Source organism: Nipponia nippon, unplaced genomic scaffold, assembly GCF_047370975.1.
Source record: "Nipponia nippon isolate SJK-2023a ecotype South Korea unplaced genomic scaffold, ASM4737097v1 scaffold_4, whole genome shotgun sequence".
NCBI classification, from domain to species: Eukaryota; Metazoa; Chordata; class Aves; order Pelecaniformes; family Threskiornithidae; genus Nipponia; species Nipponia nippon.
The window spans coordinates 60410026-60432398 of NW_028262358.1; the positions used below are offsets into that span (position 1 = coordinate 60410026).

At 40.4% G+C, this 22373-nt stretch overlaps 1 protein-coding gene across 5 annotated transcripts in view; it reads right to left on the reverse strand.

Moving 5' to 3' along the window:
• ADGRG6 (adhesion G protein-coupled receptor G6) overlaps positions 1 to 18656 on the reverse strand; it is a 115432-nt gene extending 96776 nt beyond the window's left edge. For 2 of the 5 annotated variants that reach the window (XM_087774079.1, XM_087774080.1), the window contains exons 1-2: positions 18514 to 18632; positions 12328 to 12428 (exon numbers count right to left, since the gene is read on the reverse strand). In XM_087774079.1, coding sequence (XP_087630205.1) covers positions 12328 to 12427 — 100 coding nt within the window. In that variant the 5' untranslated portion in view covers position 12428; positions 18514 to 18632. Of the gene's footprint in view, positions 1 to 12327; positions 12429 to 17684; positions 17833 to 17975; positions 17997 to 18513 lie in introns of those variants that run through there. The other 3 variants (XM_087774077.1, XM_087774076.1, XM_087774075.1) reach the window with 3 other exon arrangements.
• Between the last annotated feature and the right edge of the window lie 3717 nt (positions 18657 to 22373).

Sequence of the window (22373 nt, forward strand, 5' to 3'; positions counted from 1 at the left end):
TAAAAGCATGAGAAATTTCAGAAATAAACGTACTGTGTCATAATTAGAAAAGACAAATTACAGGGAAATGGCAATATTCATATGTAATTGAGAGTCTGGATATTCACTCAAACCTCTCATATTGCTGCTGATAAAAAGGTGCTCACAATGAAAAACATTATTCATTCAAGTCTCATACAGATACATTTTTCCATGACCAAAGCAGCCCATACTCAAGAACATAATTTACTTAAAGTGTGGACAAAGGCTCTGTGCTATTGGGCTAGACATATAAATCTGTCAGCGCTCACAGACAGTACAGGAGATCCACCTGCACAATCCAAATATACACATTAACGTGTTTCCATATGGATATTTGTTCTTAAACTGCCTCAATAGTTTAGCTGAACATTTTCCTGTATTAAAGTTTAAGTTGCACCATAAACATATAATGTTTTATAGACATTTTTATCAGTCATTTTTATCACATGTAAATTATATTGATTGTATTTTTAAAGTAGTGCAAAAGAACAAGTCAAGTACCTTTATTTATGGCAGTACACAAGCACAGGGTAACGGCCAATTCTACACCCAGACAATATATCTCCGGTGAGATATGATGATGCTAACTACTATTAGTTTACTTATGAAAGATCACGCTACATGGAGAAAAATAGTAAAATACCACCATTATTACTATTTAACATTTATATTATAACTTTAAGGGGACAACCCTCACGGAGTTGCATTATAACTTTAAAAACATAGCAGGTGAATTGTTAATCTTACTGAAAACTCTGTATGTGTAATATGCACCATAAGCCCAAGAAAGGTCCATATGGGAACATATTAACTAGATCAGCGTTTAGACTGGGCGTATTCGTCTTCAGTGTTTTTCATAATTGTTGACAAATTGGTAAGTATAGCCCAACAATGGTATCTAATGGTGGAGATTATCTCCTTGCATTTTAGGTAACTGATTCTTGAATGGATAGACTACCTTGACCATACAAAGTCTACTTGCATAGCATTTGATTATCATGATATTTGTTACCGTCGGTATTTGTACACACATACTTCTAAGTTTACACTCCAACACCGTAAGTTTTACGAGGAATGATACAAAAGGACTAATGAGGACTATTTATGAGAACTATTCTGAGGGCTAATATAAAAAAAATGAACTACAAACATGAAGACAATTAAATTATAGAATCATAGAATCATTAAGGTTGGAAAGGACCTCTGAGATCATTGAGTCCAACCATTAACCTAACTGCCTGGTCCACCTCTAAACCATGTCCCTATATGACAAACTATAAAGAACAAATTGTAAGTACCACAGAAGAGCTTCTTGGCAAGAAAAAAAAAAACCAAAACAAGTTTCCCTTAATTTTCACCAACTGCTATTAAGTAATTTATGTTTGTGACTCTCAACGTTCATGTTTTGATGACCAGATTCTTGTTTAAGAACTTTTTTTGTTTTTAAAATATGCAAGATTATTTTCCATTCTGCTGTCATTGTATCATTCCTTACAATGAATTCTGCAAAGGAAAGCTAATAGAAATCTAATGTGAAATACCATGAATTGCTGAAAGACCAGATTCTATTTTTTATTTTTGTTGTAGTTTGGCTTGATCCCTGCTAATAGAAGATGTTTCTTCAGGTTTTCACATATTTCAAGTTAATAAACACAGTAGCTGATAAAGATATGAAGCATTGCAGACCTCACCCTAAAGATTAAAACTCTGGCCAGGCTGAGACGTCTTCTCACTAGAAACACACACACTACAGTAAAATATGAGGAAAGCTCAAAAAAAATCTTTCATGCCACTATAATCAAAAGCAATCCATTTAAAGAGGAAAAAGAAAGCTTTCCTCTGTGTGTTAGGATTAAAAACCAGGCAGATTATGGATGGATGGGTAGGTAGAAACAAGAGTGGATGTCTAGATTCTTATGGTATTTTAACTGGCTCTGCCAGTTACTGAACAATCCCCAACAGGATGCAGTAAACCTAGCTGAAAAGAGGGTGATACAGCAAAAATGCTGTGTTCCCCTCGGCTCAGTTTTTGGGAGTGCTGAGAATGCTCATTTCCCACTGAACCTCTGGGAATCTGAGGTGCTCTGAACTCCTTCCTGCAAATGGTACCATGTCCTGCATAAAGCATGAATGGTGCTGGAAGAAAACGTCTTTCAGTGTCAGTCCTTCCAGGAGAGTTTGTGCATTCAAGTGTTTTGCTGGAGCTCAAGTCAATTCTTAAGTGCCAAGTCAGGATTCACATGACATGGGGATTACAGAGACAAAAAGCAGAATACAAAACCCTCTTCCATTTTAAGCATTACTGGGTGAGATCACAGTAATCTGCAGACGAAAACCGCAAGTTCAATATATAATCACTGCCAAGTGTACACAGCAACTCTTCCTTTATTGTTTAAGCCTTTTTCCTTTCAGAGCACTGAACAGCAACGCTGCAGCACCATGCAAGTTAAATCTTTTAAAGGCATGGGGCAGAACTTTGGCTTCCTCTGGCATAACAACATTGTTTGACCAAGACACCAACTTCCAAATAGTTTCTGTTCAGACATGTGGGGATGGATTTTCCAGAGTGCTCAATAGTGATGTATCTTGATTCGAGGGGGAGGAAGTAAAACTTGCACTGATTTTGGTGGGACCAAATAAAATCAATGTTATGCAATCCAGTTAAAATGGAGGAACCACTAGACTATGTATAACTGAACATTTACTGAAGAGTTTCCTTATAACTTATTCCAAAAGCTGTGCAAAACTATTTCAAAGTTAAAGCAGATCTGTCTCAATTTTACCATTCCTAAGCATAAAAAAAGCAAGTGGCATGCTTGCTATGAATTTTTTTTTTTTCAATCACATTATTAGTAGTTATTTTTCTTTACTTTCTTGGAAAAAAAATTCTTTATTTAAGAAAATTCTTTTTAGAAATAGGAAAATATGGCGAAATTTTAAAATTAACATTGTAATTTTCTTCTTCAAATTCAGAATATTTATTACGTCAGAAAACTGATTGAGATGATAAAGGAAGATAAATATTTTGAAAAGAATAGCTTTAAAAACTGGACTCTTCTCAGCTATATTTCTGTTTTCTGATACATTCCATTGCTATGATGTGCTATTCAGAAAAGATTTATGCAGCCAAGCACAAGAAAATAGGCAATTTTTTTCCTAAGATCTTCAGTTCAGCTATTGATTATATAATTAAATTACCAGTCACTCAATTCTGATATTCTATAAACAATATAGAACAACTTCAGATACTTTTGTTAAGGGTAGTAGTCAAAGGAGTCAGTAACTACAGGAGTTGCCTAAAAGAGAGTACTTGTATTATGTACATCAACACTGCTGACAACGGTGCGAAGAAAACCACTCAAAATTAAAGACAACTGACTAAGCCAGACAGATTATTTGCAGGTAACTTCTAAGTTACTAGTGGTTTGCAAAGGATTTAGAAACCACTAATTTGGTGTTATCCACATGTGAAAAATATGCACAGATTTTATTAGAGGGAGGGAGTGTATAGAGAGAAAGATGTTTGCCTTTTTAATCCTCAGTACTATCTTCTGATTGCCATGTGCCATCAGAGAGAGAAATTTGTTATTATTCCAATGCTACTTCTACCATTTTGACTTTCACTGAGACCCTTCTGAGAACGTGGAAGGGTTAAATGTAATTCATTCGTAATGCAGTGAAATAATCACTTAACAGAACATTAATTCCCCATACGCAAAGACAGAGAGAGGGAAGCCTTGACTGGTGGTACTGTTGCTATACAATGTCTTTGTCAGTTCCAGTGGCAAGATTTTAGAAGCCTACTCAATTCAAAATAAGATCAAAATACCAGAAATCATGGAAACAATACACTGCCAAAATCTGACAGGTCAAAGAAAAAAAGCCTACATTTTATAAACTAGTTACATAATAAATTGTAACCAGAGCAGCTGGTGCACCCAGCACATTTGATGTACCAGGCTTACACACGGAAGGGAAGGGGCTCATTTTCTTTATAGTAACACTTCCTTTAAATATTTTTATCAGTCAAACAAGATTTTGTTTTTTTAAAAAACCCACAACTTCTAACTCATTGTATGAATGATGCCTTTGTTCAACACCAGCATTTCGCCCTTTTATTTTTGTATGTATGTTACAGATATGATTTCTTGAAATATAACAATTCTCTAAACTAAAGTTAAAATCCAAGATGAGTTGAACACAATTTGGGTGATTTGTTATTCAAAATATTGGACACGTGGACACCCATACCCAGCATGAAATCTCTTAGTTATTTTAGATTTCAGTACAAAAGACACAATGTTGGTGTTCCTTTGCATATGTTTAATGACTCAGCAGGCAAGGCGATTTCAGCATTCTCTGTGTACTTGCAGTTTGTGTAAAGTGCTGTATGATATATGACTAACATACTTTGGAATTGGAAAATATTTAGACACAGAATTAGTAGAAAAAACAGTAAAAGATTTAAGATTTAAACCTGCTTATAAGCCTTTCCTATAAATTCAAGACAATGAGAAAAAAACCGAAAAACAAAACCACACTTCACCTCACTCCTCACACCACAAACCAAAAATCACTGAGGACTGAGACTTGTACAAATGCCTCTGTGATAACTTCAACCATGAGGTCTTTTTCTCCACCTAAAAAGCAAGTTCTGATAAAAAAAATGACTTCAGCTTCATAGTATGGATTTGTCACTGCACAGCTCTTAATGAGAAGAGCTGTGAGAAGCCAGAGCATGCATCTGAACAAAACAAACTCTGTTCAAGAAAGGGAGTTGCAGTTTTCTGTCTGACAACCATTAAGAAGCATATTCATGAGGGAAAAAGCTGGAATTGGAAAAACTCTGATTGCATTGTATCCTTTCAAAAATTAGGTTAGCTGTATGACAATCTTTTCATGGATCTACCCTGTGTTCTGCAAGAGCTAACTCTTGCAGATATTTATCCCTAAAAAAAGTCGTTGTTTTACAATGTACTGGAAGACAGTTGGACTACTTCAGGGATATCCAGAAAAAGAAGTGGTTTCAAGAATGGGAACTAACTTTCTGTCACTCTTTAAAAGAGCAAAATATTTTCCAACACACACTTTTTCAGTCTACAAGAACTTCCAAAAAATATTTTCTCTGAAAATACACCATGCTGACACTTCTATAGAATATTAAGTATCTTGCATCTTAATTGATATAGCTGTAGTTTTGGAGTATTAAACAATCTGAGTTACCACCATGGTGGCCTCTCTTGTCAAAAGTGACTATTTGCTACACTGGAATTTGGAAAAACCAGTAAATAACGGAAAAAGATGTTCAGAAATTACCAAAGGGAAAATTCACAGGATGGGAATTGGTGAGCATGTTTGGGGGCTGAAATCTTGAGGACTATTAGCAAAATTGTTTCCAACTAAGAAATTGAAAACAGTCAACATACTGCTCAAGCTGTTGTTGTCCTAGACAATAGGATAAGAACAGCAACATGAAAGATGAGAAAAAAAGGAGTACAAGTTCATAGTGGCGCCAAAAAATTATGACTGGAGTTGGGTTTAGAGTGGAAAGCAGCTTGATTCTTCAAGAGAAGGCCAATAAAATGAATTAGTGTGAATGATACCTGGAGGCCAGACTACATAAGCAGAACTCTAACTATGAATTATGTACTTAATTTTCCTGTATTGCAGCAAGAGTTAGAGCTTAGTCCGTCATTTACAGGAACTGAGCAGACCAGCAAGCACTGAATCCAGACAAAACAAGAGGTGTTTCTGGAATCCCTGCCTTCCTCTGATATGAGTGCCTATATTATCATATTTAGGGTAGGAAAAGTAGTTTTCGTTCCAGGTATCACAGTAAGGGATGTACTTCTCTGATATAAGTTATTATTATGCTATTATTTTAGTTAACTCTGTAGAAAATGTTTACAGTTTATAGCTGAAATACTTTATTTTCCTCTCATGGGAGAGAGATTTTTCTCTTCCAGGATGAGAGGAAGAAATTCTGAAACAGTACAGGTGAATTATTTAATCACAGGTGTTTCTATAAAAAACCTTAACAAGGAATGTAATTTTCTGGGTGGATCTTATTTCTTAGTACCTTACTAAATTGTAGCTAAAATTCCTTCACTTATTTTTCTTTTCAAATTCTTGTGAAATAAGTGTCATATATGTTTTTGTCCATACATAATAATACGTGGTGTAAGTATATCTATCTCAGACATCTCTGTGTTGTGGTTGTAATAAAAATGCAAATTTTAACATTTCAATTATGCGACAGTGATAACTGAGGCCTTGATCTAGTGAATACTACATGTTACACCTTATGCAAATCACTTAAGCAATCCCATTAAGTAAGCAAATCCAATATTCTAGCAAAACGATCATGTTCATTCACTTTATTAAAAGCAACTGACAAATACCATAAAGAATTAATTTCTTTACATAATAACCTCTGTGAGAGGCAGCCTTTTGTAAAGTGCAGTCCAGATGGCCACACGTCATTTTGGGGCTATTGTTGGATATACCACTGAGCTAGATACTTTTATTGTCCATTGTCACAGACAATATTGACAAAATGGCGAATTGTCATTTGGCTATGTTTTTAATTTTTAACAGTGAACAGAAAAAATGAGGCAAAAATAAATTATAAACGGATTCTAAAACCTACAGTTCATAAAGACAGGACCTTCAGTGAAAGGTACATTCTTTAGCCTATCTTCTAATAAAGGAGTGCAGAGACACTGTAAGATGAAGTCCTAGTCAGCTTTGAATTTCTGTGATGTTTCACGATATTCCATTTGGGTTTGGCTACAGGTGCATATCAGAGAAAGGGAAAAAAAAATCACTGTGCTTTTAAGGCAATATTGTTATGGTTAATGCAATAAGGTTCAAACACTTTAAAGAAAAGAATTATCAGCACTACCAAAAAATTATAGCTAAAAAAGTAAACACAGTTAATGAGAGGCAGCTTCCTGTGAAATTCATTCCAACAGTGATTTACTTTTACATTAATGAACTGTCAACTAAGGGAAATATAAGAAAGCCAACTAGTAACTTTTTCTCTGCAAGATTTATATGAACAGAAATTCTAAACACTTTCCTCAAGCCAGCAGAAATTTAGATATTAAACAGAACATAATGGATTGCTTTTGATTTGTTTTGCTTAAGCTACATTAAAATACAAAAGACTGACAGAGAAAGGGGAAAGAATAAAAATACTTTGGAGCTATTCATTAAATATCCAGATTCCTTCTGACTAGTCTCTCAATTACACATGATGTATGTATGCATGCCTGTGTAAGGCAAGAGACTGCCAGACTGAATACTTTTTTCAAACTTTTTAGGTTTTCTGAGTTTTTCCATAACTTTCAGAAACATGAATTTCCATGCAGCACTTTCAGTCACATTTACCCTGCTCAGCAATATATGCATGCTTGTTCACACCCCAGGGACACCACGGGAGAAGTTTCACGAAGCACCAGTAATAACGTTATAAAATCATCCCCCGCCTCCCCGCCGTACGCAAGGATTGTGCTGACTGGCAAGGTTAACGTCTTGGCACTTTGGTTCTTGCTGTACAGATGGTAAGAGAGAGGAAGATAAGGGAATGTGCTGACAACCATTTCATCATTCGCTCAATGATAGGATCTTTGGCCCTTGTCTGGGGTAGACAGCTTCAGATCTGTGGTGAAAAAACACGCTTCCTGACTTGGGCCATTCAAGATAAATCCCAATCCATTTTCACAGACAGCAGCGTGACTAACTCTTGCTGCTAGCGCGGGTGGCGTTAGCAATACTTCCCACCATACCCCCTTCCCATCTCTTATTAGGCTCCTGAGCCTGCAGGGTCACTCTGAAACTCTCCCATAAACAATGGAGGACTTTAATCCCTCCTTTATCTACCCAGGCACAATTAAGGAGCATGACGGACAAAGATGATCAGATATTGGATATTGGAGACCATTATCAGCCATCCAGGTGAAGGACCTGCTTTCAGTTTTATTCTTTTTTCTCACCTCTTTTTCTTGATGAGTTAAAAACAGCACAAACCTTGGCTTTGAATTACCACTAAAAAAAAAAAAAAAAATTAAAATTTCAGGGACTGTAATAGAATTGAAGCTTACTCTTCGGTGAGCTCCTGGGGATTGATTAAAGCCCTTTGAGGACGTGGAAATGTGACTACAGACACCAATGCACTTTACTGATGGATGAACAGAAGGACAAATTCTCACTCTGGCATTAGCTATAGTCAGTAATTCCATGATAACATTATGCCCCATATGTATGGGGCATAATGCAGAAATAGTGTAATAAGAATTGTAGATGTACTCATGGCTTTATGAAAATAAATATTTTCTACATCCTGAATAAAACTAAATATGGTCGCATGGTAGTCAAAATTTAAAATGGATATTGACTCTTACATAATTATGTATCTATTGATGACAGAAGAAGGTAAAAACTCCTATGAGGATGTTGCAATCTCCTCAAAATGTGCAAGTGTTCAAAACCCTGGAAGTACTGACAAGACACTTGAATACTAGATTAGAAAGTAATTATGCAAACTGGAATTTGCCTTTAAGGTCACCAAAAAACCCCCAGTTCTGCTCCTGGGTTACCATAGAGAGCACAGTCAAAACCAAGAAATAGTACAATATTGAAACATTAGGCATTTTGCTATGAAAGCAGAAAAGCCAAAAAGCAAGGGGAGACTAAACTGAACACTTTGTGAGGTTACACACACCTGAAGCAACCGACTTTTACTTTTCATACTGAACTGCTGCTTCCTTATGTCAGATAAACATGAGGCCATTGCAACAGGACAAACACCAACACAATTTTGTAGGCATAGCAAAAGCACTGTCATATTCCAAGAAGTGCAGTTTCCAAAGGATCTCCTCATTTCCCAGATTTTGAACCAAAATAGATTCTATAGGGCAAAGATAAAGGAAGCACTATAGAAACTAGGGAAGTACGGAAATCATCTAATGTATTTCCCAGCCCCAAGGAAAGAGGGCTATAGATTTAAACCATTTCTGGCAGATATTACCATACATTCCCAAGGACTGAGATTCCCCAGTCTTCTCTGGCAATCTATTCCACTGCTATCTATACCTTTCAGTGAGATGTCCTCCCCTCATTTATCTTGCTGTAATTTAAGCCCACTCTTTTTGCCCTTTCAACTGCCCAGAAAGATCAGTTTATCCCTTCCCGCTGCAGCTATCTCTTTAAATATTCTCAGTTCTTATGCGTTCCCCCTTCTGCCTACTGTAGACCAAAAAAATCTTAGTTCCTTCTGCCTGCCCTCATTAGTTATATTTTCCAGAACTCTGCTCACTCTTTTTGTTCTCTTTTGGGCTGAAACCAACAAAATGTACATACAAATGGAAAGTTAGGAACATCTGAATCTCAGATAAAAGTGGATTTAACTAATTCTGTTTAAAGCACTGCCATTCTAGCATCTCAGCTTCTATACAGTCCTTTCACTGGAAGATAGGCAAGCTGTTTACAAGGGAGGCAAGATACGTTACAGGCAGGGAAATTGAGGCACAGCTAAATGACTCACTCAAGGCTATCAGGGACACTTACCCCAGGCAGGGACAGAAACCTGCCAAGTTGCTTACTGAGCTGCTCTGTAACTTCACCCCATGTCACAACACATGACCTGAAGCCAGTGTGCCAAAATGGTTACGGTTGCTGAGATTTTAACTAAAGTACATATTATAATTTATTTTTTATTTTTATAATTTCTTTCTGTCTTTCTGTTTTAAGTGTCAGAGTCCATACATTGATTCCTCTGAGGTATCAGACCTATATGTTGGGATTACACTCCACTGCTGCACCTGCTTGTCAGTACGTCACTGATCAAGCTGTGGCTAAACAGTCTTTGCACAGACCATCCCACTCCTGTTCTAAGTTTTATGCTGTGTAATCCTTCTCCTAAACTTTGCTTCTGAAAGCAGGCCAAGTCCTGTAGTTCTTCTGAAGTTAAACTATAAAATTATTACTTTTGCATTTTTTCCATGTCACAGCATGATTGATATTTTTATCCTTATGAATAGCCCCTTAAATAATCCATAAAACCTGTACCTGATGATCTTAATCCCTCACTTGTATGTAACCTCCTCTACGCAAAGCTTAATAAGCCCCAATAGCTTTCTAAGCTTACAGCTCACTAGTGAAGCTGGATGAATGTCAGGTTTTATGATATTTCTACTGTAACTTCAGTAAAGCTTACGCTGCCAGAGAGATTACGGATACCATATGAATCCACGGCCAAAGTGACCAATAGCTTTTAAGAACACAAAATAAAAAATGCAGGAGCAGCAGTGTTTCCCACCTTGTCTGTCCTGCTCTATTAAAAAGAACAGATGAAAAGATTCCATTTTGCAGCATAACCTATGCTTTTACATCAACATAAAAAGAAACATGAACCCTGGGGGTCTACAGGTAAGTACTGCCAAATGACAGGTTGCTGTAAAGGTAAATGTCTCCATTTCAGTTGAGTATTAACAGCAGACTATCTATGATTTCTTTCACTGTGGAACAGCAAACATTTGTCTATTGAACCTGGCTGTTTCCAGTGTACCTTATTTATCTACTCATCATTCAGGCAGATAAGGAAATGTCTTTTCCATTTATTGGAATTTTTTAAGATTTCAAATCTTTTCCAGTTGAAGCAAGAAAGAAAAAGCCGCCAGGGGCACACACTTGAGATGTAAAAGACTCAGATTCAGGTCTCTGCTCTGATTCCTGTCAGAGACCTGGTTCTGAGTCTCCTACATGTCAAACCAGTGCCTGAGAAAGAAGCATGGACAGTAACTATAATAGAGGAGACCGAATTAGCTAGAACACTTTGGCTGCTTTTACAAATCCAATGGTGCCTACCACTTTATCGCTGAAGTAGTTAGCCAGGGGCTTATATAATTTTGTAGAAGTGTATCTTGGAGTTTGGCATAGGGCTTTTGACCCATCTACTTGTTCAGCACAAGCACAGGTAGCAATGGTATGCTGCAATTACCTGAACACACAGACGAGCTTGAAGCTGGCTTTCTCTGTCCTCACAGCATACTGGCTAGGACCTTCTGGCTCATGGCACTTACTCTTGCTGTATCACCTGCACTTTCAATAACTAAACTTTTATCAAGAGGAATTAGCAAAGACAAATAGTCTTTGGCTCTTAATGTTCTAGTCACCAGATAACAGCCCACAGCAGCTATAAATTAGAGCAGTTTATGCTGAGGATGGCAGCTGCATGGCCCAGGATCATATATGGCCCAGGAGCACAGGGACACAAAGGCCATCAGCCAATGGAGCTGCAGGTGAGAGTCGGGTCCAAAGTACATTTCTGGCTACACAGTCTAATGGAAATAGAAAACACCGAAAGTGACATGAAACTGGAAATTGCTACTGTACAGCTACTGGTTTAAAAAAAATAACAAAAAACAACAAACCCTGCGCTTTTTATTTAGAGAAAAAACAATATCAAAGAAGCTAGAAACTCTTTCTATATATAAACCATCATTTTTCCAATGGCAAGTCTGTAACAGCAAAACTACCTATCTGATATGGAATTAACTGAGCACTACAAGCTGCTCCAAAATTTTCATATGCTCCAGAATAAACTCCAGAGGTTTTTTTCCAGTAAAGCAGCTGGAGCTCCTAAAATATTTTGCACTCTAGTGGTTAGGAAAAGACATTTAGTAAATGAAATCTCTCATTCCTATGTTTAAAGAAAACAGTCAGAATGCGTTACATTACTCTATACTCAAGTGTCACTACAGACCAAGTTTAAACTGATTGTTCTTTACAGTGTATGATGATCTTACGTACATATAGCTTGCTGAGGAACGTTTCTATTATTTGAATCATAAAAGCGTTTAAAAATAATAAGCACACTACAGTTATTTTACAGCTTTGAACTAGAGTGAAGGGTTACTGAATACATAATCTACAGGCACAGACAGTACTGTGGAAAATGGAAGAACTACATGATTACTCAGTGTTCCAACAACCAGAAGAAATTCAAAAGAGAGGCAGGTATTAACGAGGTAAAAGCAAAGGAAGGGCAAAATGAAAGAATTCAAACAAAAAAAATAATAACAATTAATAACAGCAAAATAATAAACAACAACAAAAAGAAAATTCTACAATAGCAGAAAATATGACCCAACCTATCAAAACACAACTAATAACTGTAACGCACCACTTTCATCAAAATGTTACGTTGCACATAATTCAGTCATATGTAAGCATAATCCTTAGTCATCAAAACTTTGGCTCCTGGACCATTTATTTAAGTGAGAAGATAATTTGCTGACTTACCTGCTTGCTGCATGCATATAATATATGTGGTAAACAAGCAGAGACAGTGCCGCAGCTTCCATTTCCAGTGATAGCACCACATTTCACTTACATGAGACATCCTGTGGAAAAAAAAGCAAGCAAGAATTCAGGGAGCTTTACAACAAGCCAAGAAAATGAGAAAATACTGTTTTTAGTCAAACTAGTAACTATCAGTAAATAAAGTAGCACTTGAATATTATGGATGGCCCTAGTGTTGCTTAAACAGAGACAGAAGTCGCTATGCTTGCTAAAAAGGGTCAGAAATGATGTTGCCTGGTCCTTAGCAGACAGCAAAGCAGAAGACTGGTCAGCGCTGGACTTCTAAGCAGATAGGTGTGGGTGGTATTTCAGTAAAAGAAACAAGCAGCACATACAGTGACAGTCTGAAAGAGTTAAGGTGTAGTGCTTTTTTTGGACATTGCGAAGTTTTACTTTACCTATTTACATATACAAATACATTTATGCTGTTTAAATATATATATAAAATACACACGTATTTGTTATTAACTATATAAAGATGGTATGTGAAAATTTGCCTCTGCCCTTAACCAGCCTTCCCATATTTTTCAGTGCTAATATTTTGATAGCTACAATATTTTCTGCGGACAACTTTAATGAAAATCCTGAAACTTCCATTGCCAAACTCTAGGGGCTCATCTGTGCTGCCAGTGAAGTCAGGGACATCTTTATTTTTTAATAATAGTTTAATAATAAAAATCTTTATCAGTTATAACTTGAAGTTAAAGTTTCCTTTGCCTTGAACATACAGGACATTTAACGGCTAAACCAAAATGTTTCCTCCGTAGTGGGCAGAAGAAGAATCAAGGAAGACTCGTAATAAATTTGGTCAGATTTTTAACCATGTATCCAAAATCAATGCTGCTCCATTACATTCCTGTATCATTTTATTCAACAAGTTAGCAACAAGCAAAATCAAGCAACAAGTAATGAAACACAACACGCATTACTTTGACCAAGTCCTTCCCCTCCTATTTGGCAATGATAACTGGCTTTTGTTCAGTAAGATATTATCTACTTATACTGGGAGAAAATCTCTAACAGAATCCTCAAAATAATTCACAAGTCTATTCCCAGCAACAGTATGTGAAAAAGAACCACAGATGAATAGTCATGAAGAAACACCAATGAACACAAATGTCTTCCAGGTTAGTGCATATTAAATACAGAAAAAAAAAGAAAGGTATTTGGAATGGCCAGAGGTATGATTTATTGGGATGGAAACGTGAAAGAGGTAAGTGAAAGAAAGTACAGAATCCATACTCAGTGGCAAGAAGAATTAATTTTCTTAAACGTGGGAAAATAGTCTTCCTTCTGCTCCACAGACATTGCTGTGAACCTGCCAGTGAAACCTGGGGACAAATGTAAATCTTTTCCGAGTATCAGCTTCTGTTTCTTCCCAAAATATAGTTCCGTAATGTAGACAAGCCAAACTTAATGCAGCAAGATAAACCATTGTAAAGGAACAACTAATGTTTCAGTTTTAAAAGTAGCAGTTCATCAAACCACTCCTGTGGGCTATATGCCAATGGGCCCAGGTAAATGGCACTTCAACAGACTGCTGCAATCAGTTAAGTTTCCCTTCAGTGCACTGTTACACAGCACAAGTACCTGATTGCAAAAGAAGTCCAGTTCTTTATGGCTAGTTGTGTCAAATTGGGAATTTGAAGCTGATTTATTTTTCTGAGATATTGTAAAGTCAAACTTAACAAGTGTTGAAGACAAGCACAGAAAACACTGGGCTCTGAAATACAAGAATCACTTTGATGAAGCCAGCCACACAAAATAACTAGATTATCAAACAACAGAACTATTGTCCTTCAAATTAATGACCCCAAAATCCCCATTAAAATCTCAGACAACAGAATGCTGAGGTTTGGGAACAGTTACTCTTCAATGTATGTAATTCATAAATCCACAACGCCCTTAATATTCATTTAGAAAATTTACTTTGAACAGAAGTCCTTTTAAGACATGAAAACAGTTATATGCACATACAAACACACATAGCATGCATATATACTCACAGAGTGGTGAAATGGAAATGTTGAGGATAACAGCATGACATTCCAGAGATAGATACAGAAGAATATTGCTGTTTCTGATGAAGAGTTTGCAGTTACTGACAAGATACATGCAAGCCTGCAGCATAATCTACCAATGCAAGCCTGTAGAAGTGGCTGCATTACTGGTTTTTGTTTGTTGGCTTGTTTTGAGCGAGTACGGTTAAAGTTATCAGACTAGGAAACAGTCACAAACAATTATTTATTAATTCAGAAGAAATCTGTGGTGGTTTTCATCATACTGATACATTTTCTGTGTGTTGCAGCAATCATTACTTTTGATGTCTCTGTGAACTTAGCTGAAGTTTTTGCTCATTCAATAGCTGGAGAAACCAAGACACAATTTTTGAGATACTCAAGGAAAAATAACATGACATGTTTCTGCTGTCCAGGTCTGGAGTGAATCTACCCAGTCACATTGCCTTTAGTGCCTTTCTTAAAGAATCTAAGATTCTGCATTAGTCTGAGCGAGCTATTTAATTTGGCCAATTTCTGTTTGTCAATGTTTACTTGCATTGCGGTAATGCTTACAAGCCAGTACTCCACGGTGTTAGTTTATAGTCTGTTTCCTCATCCTCACTCTTGTAAAAAGCACAAGTCAGGAAAGATTTCAAGAACACGCATAATCAACAACAGAGCAGAGCATAAATAAGTGCAAACAAGGCAGAAAGAAGTAACTATAAAGATTTTTCCCCAGAGAAAAAGGCTAGATAGTTATACAATCACTATAAAAAAATATACAGTTCTCCACCAAAATAAATAAACAAATATGTAAAAAATAGCAAAGCTGTCTCCTGCACTTACATCTCTACTGCTGAAGGACAAAACTATTTTCTTTACACCACATCATCTCAGCTGACAAGAAAGAAAGGTTTATCAAACTCAAACAAGAACGACCACAGAAGAAGCATGCTACCAAAACACTCCACTAATGCAGGCATCGTGAGTCAGATCTGTTTCTTTTGGAGAGGGCTTTTGAAGATCTATGTTACAAAGCACAACCTCTAGCTGAGTGCTATAAATGAGTGAGGAAATCAGTTATTTACATGTTCTTGAGATCTGCCATAGACAAAATGCCTAAATTCAGAAAGCTGACTGCTCGAAGCCTAACGCTGTGACATGCGTAATACCCCTGTTCACACAAGCAGTTGTCAGGGATGGGAGTCAGCTAACATATTGCCAACAAAAAGGCTTCTTCCATACCAAAATCCATCCCTGATATTTTTATAATGTGACATCCCAACTGGCAGACAATTACAAAAAAGGAGACAGAGCAACTGATAAATACTTCCCAGGCATTAAAAAAAAAAAAAAACAAACAAAAAACCAAAACCCCACAACTTAGTTGCAGATATTATTCACCTGTTAATACCCACTATGTTTATATTTATTTTAAGGTTTATTTTATTTATTATTAGTGTTAATTAACATCTAGAACTGAATCCAAACAGCATATGAATAATTAAACAGAAAAATTAGCAAACAGTTCTGGGCTATTTTATAGCTTATCGAGGGATGACATGGTCCCCTGCTACAACAGCACTGACTTGATGGCCCAAGAGACCTCTTTGGTCTTGTGTTCCTATTTTAAATAGTATTAAAAGGATGTGTTCTGTCATTTAATATTCATCAATAGCACAGAGAATGGTTATCAGCTCAGCAATGTACTAAAACACACCAAAAGTTCAAGTAAGCAAAGCAGTCCATAACAAAGATCTCAGAACATATGTGGATTATTTCAGTCTTTAACCCTGGATAAATTAAAATTGCTGAACACTGTTCAGAGTGGGTTTTCTTCTCTATTTTGTTTCAATTTAAATGAAAAAGCCCTGTTCTGTCCCCAGCCGGTAACACACTAGCAGCTCTGAACAAATCATTGTAGATTGTCAAACAGAACCAAAACAACATTTTACCCAATATATTTGGGGACTATTAGGACACCTATGGTAGGAGCACATCCATTACAGCTGCATGTAGTCTCACAACAGCAATCCCTCTTAATGCATTTGTTTTTCCACAAAAAAAAAAAAAAAGAAAAATTAGAAAATGCCCTTCTATGGAGTGTTATAGAAGAAATAGTAATTTTTCTGTGGACTGGCATTATTCCATTGTAGACAGTGTGTGACATGGCCAGCTATGCACTCGAGCTACCAATTCAATACAGTCCAGTCCACAGCTACTTTCATTTCCTATAACATAGGGAGACAATGATCTTATTCACAATTCATTCCAGAAGAGCAAAATAGACATGTAATTTATCTAAACCATAAATGGATGGTAACTTGACATAGATGTAGCAAGACTCCCACTAATTTAATCTTGAACTAACTACTAAACCTTTTACTCTACATGCCAGCAGCCAGCTAACGCAACATCATCACCTTTTAGGGAGTATACAGCTCTGCAAGAACATATACACAAAATGTGAATAATCCTGGCGCATTTCATTTGTATACTGGATGGTCTCAAAACATGCAATACATATTTGAATACACCATCTTCCTTGTCCAAAGCTTCGGCAAAGTTCCCTGGAGTAGGATGTGAATCCTGCCCCAGGCAGACTGACATGACTCTCTTTGGTCTTTGACATGACTAAAGCTATTAAGGAAAAATGTTGCTGACACTTTAAAATTAAAAGAAAGATAACATCAATTTCACAATTTTTTTCTCATATAGGTTGCAAATAAGAGGATTTTAAGCTTAATCGCTCTTAAGTGGAACTACAAATGAAAGGCGATTACAGTTTAGTTCCTGCAGGTTAACAGAGGAGTCAATTGTAATTTTGAAACCCTCACTTTAACCTGTAGTACGCGAATATCTTGAAAGATGAATTACACAATGCCACTTAAAACTTTCATTTTGTTAAGCATTACTTGTTCCTAATTATTCTTACAGTCAGCCTTGAAAACACCCTCACACTCATCGAAAGAGATGAAAAAAATAAGACACTGCCTTTTAATTAAACAGTGCCGCTGTATCAGATCCGTCTTGATCCCGTGGCTTTCCTTTCAAAATGAACTTTTCCCAGTCGCGGGCAACTCATCCGCTGGCTGTTTGCGACTCTGTAGCACTGCAACACTAGGTCTTTATGAACACCCCCTCATTTCTGCCTCAACTTCACCGCGCACCGTTGGAAACCCTACCCTTTTCCCCTTGGCCTGGCTCCCTCCAGATCCAGCCACAGGTCCCCTCTCTCACCTGGCTGCCAACGCACCGGCGAAACGCCTAACCCCAAGCCTTGGTACCTTGCCTTACCTTCGGTGAGAGCCTGTCAGCAAAGGCAACACATATCGGGGAAGGCGCCCAGGGGCCACGGCAGCGGCCCGCCCGGGCCAGGTGGGTACGGACGGGAGGGACGGAGGACGGGCGAGCGCCCGACCCGCCCGCGGCGGCCCCGGCCGCCCCTCGCCCCCCCCGACGGCGGCGGAGCCCCCGCGCTGCCGCCTCCGCCGTGCGCTGCAGGGAGGAGCGGTGGGGCTGGGAGGGTTTTATGGAGCCCGCCCGGCCCTCCCTCACCCTTTTTCCCTACTTGTGCTGGCACCGCACCTGGAGGGCTGGGAACGGTGCCGGTGGTGGACGGGACTCCTCAAAGCGAGCGACCGCGGCCCCGAGCCGAAAGGCGGGGCCGGGAGAGGTCCGGGGCACCGGGGTTCACAGCGGGCGGCGAGCGGGGCCGAGGGTTTCGCTACTTGCCTCCAAGCACGGGGAAACTCACCAGGGCAGCCCTAAGGACGGGATTACAGTGCCCTGAAGAAGGCAGCGGCCGCCCGGGACCCTGCAGGGCAGCCGCCGGCAGACCCGGAGCCCGGACGGGGCAGAGCCCTGCCTGCCCTGCCTTCTGCGCTCCCGACGTGAAACACCTTCGTTTCCCCATTCCTTCAGCCTTACCTATCCGCACGGCTCAGACCTGGCATTACTCATCACCTACCACCGGGGGGGTGGAGGGGGGGCGGGGGGGAAAGCCCTGCCTATCTCGCCCGGGTTTCTTGCCCCACGAAAGAAACCGCGGGGGTTATCAGCGCTCCCCGAGCGCCGCGGGCGGCGAGCCGCAGCCCTCGCCCCGGAGTCCGGAGAAGAGACTTACGCGGTGACATTACGGGGCGGCTCTCCTCCGGGTCTCAGCAACCATCCTCCCCCGCTGCCGCTCGCTCTGCCTCTGGCCCGCTCCCCCGCGGGCTCCTCGCAAAGGTCATCGCCGCTCGCCCACCTCTCTTCCACGCCCGCCCCCGCCGCCCGCGGCGGCCGGGACCGCGCCGATCCGCTCCTCCTCCTCCGCCGCCGCGCTGCCACCCCGCGCCGGGACCTGCCTCTCTCGGCACAAGCCGGGGAAACTTCGGTGCCGAGGGCAGCCGCCCCCGCGGAGGGCAGGGGCCGCCCCGCCCGCCCTCGCCGCCCCGGGGGCTCAGGTGGCGGCTCCGGCCCGGCCCCACCCGCCCCGCGGGGGCAGGACGGGACCCGCCGAGCCGCCGCCGCCGCCGCGCCCGGGGGGCCCCGCGCTCTCCTCCGGGGAGCCGTGCCGCGGCACCGGCGCGCCGCTCTGGGGAGAGGGGCGGCTACCGGGACCCCGCCGCCTGCGACCCCCGGGAGGGGCGCTCCCCGGGCGGCGCCACACGCCACCTCTTGCCCGGTCGCTGCCACGCAGCGCCCCGGCCCACTGTTCAGGGGCTAGCCCAGGGACGCACAGTCCCCAAGCTCATTTACACGGCCCCCGGAGGGGGTAGCCACAGGCCCGAAGCCATCCCCAAAGGACACCGGTCACCTCTGAGGAGGTCCCATCCCCGTTACGCCACCCTCCGTAGTTGTACCTCCCGGGGGCAGCAGGTCCCAGGGGGCAAACACACCCCGTGCATCGTGCATCCACCACACTGTACGCAGCAAATGTAAGCACACACAGGCCTGCCCACATGCCTCCAGGAAACAAACCACCGTGCTGTGTCCCACGGTTGCTGACACAGACCCAAAGGCACTTAAATTGCGCCGTTTTTCTCTGATGCACACAATGCACTATACTCGGGATAGAAGATAGGTAGGCATAGGTGATGCATCTCTGACCCATTTTCTGAAGCATGCAAGGCTGTATGCTGCTCGCACATACAGTGCTGGCCCACACTTCACTCCTGGGGAGCATTTTTGGAGGATGGTAGTTTGCACCATTTGCTAATGACCCCGAGTTGCTTTGTTCAGTTAAAATCTGTAGAACATGGTACTGCACTACAGCTAGGTAGGAAAACATTGAAATGATAGAAAGGGAAACACAGCAAAACACAAGATGACAAAAGAAGGTCAAAACTTTCACAGTACTCCTTGGATCTGAGCTGGCAGGATTAAGAAGGATGGGGGAAGAGAAGACTTGGCGTAGTGAATCATTTAATGAAGTTATCAGCATGCAATGGCAGTTAAAAGCAAACAGAGTTCCTATTTAAAAAAAATAAAGAAAACATCATTAAATTTTTCATGAACTTTCTACTGAACATTAATATTCACTCATTCTGGTCAATTTTTATGGTCTGTCTTTAAAACCAACAAGCTGTAGGCTTGCTTTCATTTTAACTTCCTGGCACTGAACACAGGTGCAGGAGCCGCTGGGGCCAGGTTAGCGACATCTACCCGGGCAACTGCGACTTGAAGGCAGTACGGACGGCTTTGTACACGGTCGGCCTTTTCTCCGCGTGAAGAGCTCGGTATTCTGAGTAGGTACTGCACTGCTTTCCACCCTGGGTCTGGGTCTGGTGTCACACGGGGGATCCCCCCAGGGGACTGTGGGAGGCACAGGGAGGGGTAGGTGCCAGCTTTCCTCCAAGACTTGTAGTCAACTGCCCTATTGCTTTCTGTAGCGATCTACTCTATTTCTGGATAAAGTCTGCGTAGATTAACTTCATATTGCATTTGCAATGAGTCCAATGTATCAATGCACATAAGACTTATTCTATTATGTACAGTCAGTTTGCGCTTGGGCAATAAACCTACAAATTCTCACCGCCTGGGTTTATTGTACACACGCAGATTGCATTTACCTCACATGCACAGCAATGTTTGTGCATCTAGAATGTATTGGACTTGCTGTACATGTGCAGATCAATTGAAGATTAAGCTCAATATCTCCTGGGCATGTTGGACCCACTGTGTATGTGATGCACACAGTAAGTCAAGAGCATCTGGAAGAAGTCAATCTGCTGTTTATGCAGAGATTAGTGATACGTGTGTAGTGTGTATCTGCTGGCTATGTTGGAAACTCTACATCTTCCTTCCCTGCTTGGAAGGCATTAGAGGTGACTGCAATTCCAGAATCTGTGAGTCAAGGGAAAAAAAAAAAAAGAGGAAAAAAAGAAATCGTGGGATTTTTCTCCTGTCATGCTTTTGTGAGCTGTTTCTTGGTTAATTCTCCTGTTCTGAATTTGCTGCCATATACTTTCTCAATCAACCTGCTTTCCCCTTTGCAGCAGGAGCACTGCCACTTCTGGATCCCCAAACCAACCGCTGCCTGGTGAGAAATGCCTGTGCTGTCCAGTGGGGATAATGTGCAGTGCAGATTTTCTGAATGATGAAGTAGCATGTTGCTGGAGACTGTCTCAGAGCTGCAGAGCAGCAAAGAGCAGCCTAACTGCTCACAAGAAAATGCCCATCATTACCTGGCAGCAGCTCACTGTGCCACATCTGCCTTTAATCAATAGTGAAACAACTTTGTATGGCGTGGGTAGTCAGAGAGGGATTACTTTTCTGAAGATGACATTTTTAGGATCAAATATTTGGCCTAACATCATTGTTGAAACAAATTCTTTGTAAGGGCAATGATCTCTTCAACAGACGTAGATATTTCTTACTACCTTCCATAATGTGGTTAATCGTCATGACATGTTAAGCCATGTTAACATGGGATGGTACTGAAAGGTTCAAGCCACCGGGAATTCACCACTTACAATGTAATGAAAAAAAGGAATATTTGCTTTCAAAATCAATATGGTCATGAATGATGTTAACGTCCCTTTTGTAATTTTGAGAGAATTAATCTACTGCTACTGTCACAGCTGCGGAAGCCTGCTATCTGATACATGTCGTGCTGCTGCTTAGCAAGAGTGAGAGTTTGTGTGTGTAGATTAACAGCGATTTTAAGGTCTCCGTCTCAGAGTGAGACACTGCAGGCTACCTTACAACACCTGTCTCAGGTTAACATTGCAGGCTGTGTTTTGCACAATATGAGCAAGAGGGAAAAAATTACTGAAGTCTGGGAAACAGTGCTATAATCAAACAGAGCTATAATCAGTGTACAATGGACATCTAGCAAGCAATACTAACAGAAAGGCGAGCACATCTTTTCTTACTGTGTCTGTAGTGGCAATGTTGCTTTCCACTTATTTTTATTACACTACAGGCAATGGTGTCTGGGTATTGTTAGGTAGAGGGGTATCATGTTTTATGAATATTACAGAGTGTTTCATGAAGGAAGGGGGGGGGCATTTGGAGTGATGGCGTTTGTCTTCCCAAGTAACCATTACGCATGATGGAGCCCTGCTTTCCTGGCGATGGCTGAACACCTGCCTGCCCATGGGAAGTAGGGAATGAATTCCTTGCTTTGCTTTGCTTGCGCGCACGGCTTTTGCTTTACCTATTAAACTGTCCTTATCTCAACCCATGAGTTTTCTCACTTTTACTCTTCTGATTCTCTCCCCCATCCCACTGGGCGGGAGTGAGCGAGCGGCTGTGTGGTGCCGAGTTGCCAGCTGGGGTTAAACCACATGTTCATATATTTTTTTAAACTTACAGTTAGGATGGTTTCCTTATGTTTTGTGCAACATTGCATGGACCTCTGAAAATATTTTATAAGAATGTTAAAGAATGTTTAATAAAATAATAATATAAAATATCATATTTTATGTCTGGATACTTCATTTTAACATTTGAGAAACATGATTTTTCTCGGAACTTTTGTTTTGAAACTTTTCTCCT